Consider the following 4,929-nt stretch of genomic DNA (forward strand, 5'->3'; position numbering starts at 1 on the left):
GCAGCTTCGGTTCTGTTTGTTTTGTAACAAGTTGTGTATTTATTGTTTGCTCTGTCTTTGTTGCCGCATGGGCCTTCTCCAGCTGCAGCAAGCCGGGCTCCTCTCGTGGTGACGGGCTGCGGCCCCTCGCTGAGGAGCACAGGCTCCGGGTGAGCAGGCGCCCGTAGTTTGGGGCTCACGGCGCTGGAGGGCGGGCGCAGCCGCTCTGCGGTACGTGGGATCTCGTTCCCTGGCCGAGGATTGAACCCGTTCCCCTGCATTGGCAGGTAGATTCCTACCCACTGTACCACCAGGGATGTCCTGGTTTTGTTTGTTTTAGATGATAGGTTTTTTGTGTGTGGGGGGGGGAGATGTAATTTGTGTAATGTCATATATGACATCCATTTAAACTACATGATTCAATATCTAATCTATTCACAGAATTGTGCAACCAACAGTCCCCACCATAGATTTTTTAAAGTGAGTTATAGTATCAAATAAAATTGTGTACAATTGATTTTAGAACTTTTTTTTAAAAAGAACACCCCTTTCCCAAAAGGAAACCCCAGACTTGCTAGCAGTTGTCTCCCTCCATCCTTGTCTTGCCCCTCAGCTCCTAAAAAACACTAGTCCCAGTTCTGTGTCTACAGATTTGCCTTTTCTGGATGTTTCGTTTAAATGGAAGTATGCGATATGTGGGCCCTTCCCTGGTGGCTCAGACCGTGAAGAATCAGCCTGCCAGTGCAGGAGACGTGGGTTCAGTCCCTGGGTTGGGAAGATCCTCTGGAGAAGGGAATGGCAACCCACTCCAGTATTCCTGCCTGGAGAATCCCATGGACAGAGGAGCCTGGCGGGCTACAGTAGAGTAGCAGTAGAGTCAGACATGACTGAGTGACAGCGCACGCGCGTGCACACTCATTCCACGTGTGGTCTTTGGTGGCTGGCTTTGTTCGTGCCACCGGGATGACCTTTTGACCTCTCTGGTCTTTTGTCCTCACAAAAATCTGCGATTAGAAAGAGGTGGTGTTCTCACTGGTGGGTGTGCCTCGTCCCTTGGGCCCGGACAGCGGCTGCCCCGTGCAGTGGTTCTGGCCCCACAAGCACCCAGCTCAGGAGACCGTCCAGGCCCGCTCTCTCTCCAAGTGAGGAGGGTGGGCCTGGGGCCCAGGCAGAAGTGGGGATGGCCCTCGTGCACTTGCGGGTTCAGGGCGCTGCCCGCCTGCCTTTGGGAGCAGTGTCCCCACTCTGATACAGGGCCTCACATTCAGCACCTGGAGCAGCCCACTCTCCTCCTCCCCTTCCCAGCCTGCCAGCCCTGGCGGTCCCCCCCCCCACCCACTCTCCTCCGCTCCCCAGCCTGCCAGCCCTGGCGGTCCCCTACCCCACGCCACCTGGGCTGGTGTACGGGGGCCCGTGGGTGTGGCTGGGGGCGTCCAGGCAGGAGCAGTCCCCTCTATTGCTGCCCTGACAGGTCTGTCAGCCTCCTGCCTGAGGAGCAGTGTTCTGCCTTTCAGTCCTGGTTTCCGAGCTCGTGTCCCCCACGCGGTGCTGTCCAAGGTGGTCATGGCCGCCAGGCAGGACGGGTCTGTGGATTGTACACAGCCCGTGGGGGACGTGCGGGGTGCCTGCTCTACAGATCTGCAAGGCTGCAGTTTTGCACCCAGCCCCTCTGCAGCCGGCACCAACTGGGCCGGAGCGCACTCGCTGGCTCTGTTAGCTTTCGTTGGGGTAGCTGAGCTCCCCTGCACTCTGAGAAGGGACCTCCTGGGGCTCGGGCACCGCTCCACGGTTCAGCGGCCCTCAGACCCTGGTGCACTTCGGGTGCCTCCTGTACAGTGGGGCTGGTTGTAGGACTCATTTGAGGTGACAGCTATGCAGCTCACGTGGTTTGCCCACTGCGTGTGTCCGCGTGTTGTGCACGTGGCACCGCCATTCTCGCACCCGAGGCCTAGGGCTGGGGCGGTGACGGCACATGGGGCACTGCTCGGGGGCTTCACTGGGACGGAGACACACCCCGACGTGGCAGTCTTGGGGCAATGTGTGAGGCGCCAGGCCACTGGGAGTCAGGGCAGTCCAGAGGCTGTGGCCTGGGCTTGGCCCGCACAAATCGTTGGTCAAGGGGAGGCAGGTGTGAGAGCCTGGGGTGCAGACTTGGGCAGGACTGGGTGGGGGGCGCCCGGGGGGCCCTCTTGGGGCCTTCCGGGGTACCACATGCTAGGTGTGCCAGTCTATGTTTCAGAAAAGCGTCCTGAGGGGTGGGGTGCAGGCCAGGGGGCGAGACCTGGCATGCTGGTGGCCAGGCCCCGTGGGCCTGGGGGCTCTCAGGTGCCCCCACGTCCTCCCCCTCCCCTCTCTGGGGCCCGTGTCTGCGCTGTCTCGTGAGGTCATAGCCCTTCCACTCTACCTGCAGGCGGCCAGGGCTTAGGAACCAGCCGAGTCCCGCAGGATCGTTGCACATCTGGGGCCACTTTTTCCCTGTCGCTGAGAAGTTGTCCTGGGGGCCAGGGGGAGATGTGTGAGACTCCTGAGGAGGCTGGACGGGAGAGCCGGGTGTTGGCAGCCTCCTGGGGGAGCTGACGGTCAGAAGGCAGGTGCCAACCTTCAGCCGCTCGGCTCTGCCCCAGCCTTCTGCCCGGCTGGTGGGCGAGTCTAGCATCCTTCTCCCCCGCTGCTGCCCGGCCAGTGGGCGAGCTCTCCGCCGCTGCGATGGTGCCGGCAGGGTCGTCCTGGCGATGGTGCCGGCAGGGTCGTCCTGGCCTCCGGGTCTGTCTGCAGCAGCCTTGGCCTCAGGTGGTCTTCAGGAGGTGGGTGACCCGTGAGTGCTGGGCAGTGCCAGCGTGGTGCTTGGGGGTCCAGCTGACCTGGGTGTGGTTGTCTGCTGTTCCTTGTGGTGACCAGAGCCCTCACCAGGGCTGCAGGCACAGCCCCGGTGCCTGGGGGAGTGGCTGGACAAGGGTGGCCTGGGAGCTGGCAGCCAGCTCAGGGCAGTTGTGCACCCAGGGGTCGAGGCTGGGGGCGGTAGAATCCCCAGAGGGGCAGCCAAGTCTGCTCATCGTGGGGCTTGGACCCTCCAGGTACTTAGCGTGTGCTCCACCTGAAATGCTCCTGAGGCCAGTGCTGTGTGGGCGGGCCACAGCCACCGTCGTCCCGCGGAGGTGCTTCCCTGTCTGGTGTCACTGGGACCCGTCAGTGGCTATTCTGGGGGCCACCGCGCCCTCCCCTCCAGCTTTTCCTTGCCTGTCCTGGCACTGGGTACAGAGGTTGGGCCGTGTGTGTGTGTGCATGCGCACACAGCCTAGAGACCCTGCAGACCTCCCTCTCCCCAGTCTTGCACACAGCCTGGAGATGTCACGCATCATGGGACACTTAATTTGTTGAGCAGATACAGGTTGAAGCGAGCCTGGGGCCAGAGGTTCCAGGATCAGCCCGGGTGCAGCCCAGATCAGGGGACTGTGGACAGGCCCGGGGCGGCTCTGTGCACCGTGCTGGGGCCTTGCCCCCGGCCCCAGGCAGTGGGCAGCAAGTTGCCCGTGGAGGGCCCTGGCAGGCTGGGAGGTGGAGGGGCAGGCAGGCGGGCCCCGTGTGACAGCACTGCCTGCAGGGCGCCATGTTTTGGAAGTTTGACCTGCACACGAGCTCGCACCTCGACACGCTGCTGGAGCGGGAGGACCTGAGTTTGCCCGAGCTGCTGGACGAGGAGGACGTGCTGCAGGAGTGCAAGGTCGTCAACCGCAAGCTGCTGGACTTCCTGCTGCGGCCGCTGCACCTGCAGGCCATGGTGGCCTGGGTCACCCAGGAGCCGCCGGCCAGCGGCGAGGAGCGGCTGCGCTACAAGTGAGCCCCTGACTTGCCGTGGACCTTGTTGGCCCCGTTTCTGCGGGACTTGCCAGACCTCCCCCGACGGAGGGCTGGGAGGAGGCCCCCCAAGGACCCTCCCCCAGCAGTGAGGGGCGCGGAGGGGCATGTGTCTCATTGCCCCGCCCCACCCCTACTTTATCTCCTGGTGGTTATTCAGTTGGATTTCTCTTCCTGTCTTGGAGCACAGGAGCGTGAGTGAGGACTGTCCCTCAGCCCCACGTCCTGTCCCCAGTGCCAGGATGGTGCCCGGCCCAGAGGGTGTGGCTGTGCCCCTCCCACCAGAGGGGGTACCAGGGAGGGTGGGGGAGGCAGGCAGGCGCTCTGCAGGGCACCTGTCTGCCCTGGTCTCTGCTGCCCCTCTCCAGCCCTGCCCCACCCGTCCCAGACAGGCCTCCTGGTTCCCTGGGTCACCCTGTGCCCGGCCCCTCACACTGATACTCACACCAGGCCTCACAGGTCCTGCCTCTGTCCCTGGAGGCCTCGAGCCAGATGGGCAGTGGGTGACTCCTGCTCAGTTTGCCCTGTGTGAATTGGGGGCTCAGTGCAGAGGTGCCAGCCTTAGGGGGGCCCCCAGTGTCCACCTGTCTGTCACTGCCCCCTCATGTGTCTTCTCCCTCCTTTGCTTTGCTCACCTGGCTCTGTCCCCTGTCCACCAGCTTGAGTACATCCCACTGCTCAGTTCTGACTCCTGTGCCCACCTGGCCCTGCACTCCCCTCCCGTCCCGAGGAACTCACTTGCCAGGGCCTGAGAGCTCACGAGGCAGAGCTGAGCAGGCTGGGGTCCCTGGGGCCTGGGTGGCACCTAGGCAGGCAGCCCTCCCATCTGGTGAAAGGTCCTCGGGGCTGGGGGGTCAGCCTGGACGGTTGGGGTTGGGGGACAGTGTTGGTAGGGGTGGAGTCCAGGCTTAGGGGGCCCGACGCTGTCTTGGGGGCAGGGGAGCTTGCATGGATCGGGACTGGGGGACGGAGCAGCCGGGTCCCCGCCACCTCCTACGCAACTCTGCTGGGTTGACAGGTACCCCAGCGTGGCCTGCGAGATCCTGACATCGGACGTGCCCCAAATCAACGACGCACTGGGCGCCGACGAGGCCC

At 63.3% G+C, this 4,929-nt stretch overlaps 1 protein-coding gene across 1 annotated transcript in view; it reads left to right on the forward strand.

Annotated features, from left to right (window-relative positions):
- Positions 1-4,929, forward strand: part of PPP6R1 (protein phosphatase 6, regulatory subunit 1) — a 16,457-nt gene that overhangs the window by 3,532 nt on the left and 7,996 nt on the right. Inside the window, exons 2-3 of the mRNA XM_010848888.1 lie at positions 3,581-3,813; positions 4,853-4,925. Coding sequence (XP_010847190.1) covers positions 3,581-3,813; positions 4,853-4,925 — 306 coding nt within the window. The remainder of the gene's footprint in view (positions 1-3,580; positions 3,814-4,852; positions 4,926-4,929) is intronic.

Source organism: Bison bison, unplaced genomic scaffold, assembly GCF_000754665.1.
Source record: "Bison bison bison isolate TAMUID 2011002044 unplaced genomic scaffold, Bison_UMD1.0 scf7180017850641, whole genome shotgun sequence".
Lineage (NCBI taxonomy): Eukaryota > Metazoa > Chordata > Mammalia > Artiodactyla > Bovidae > Bison > Bison bison.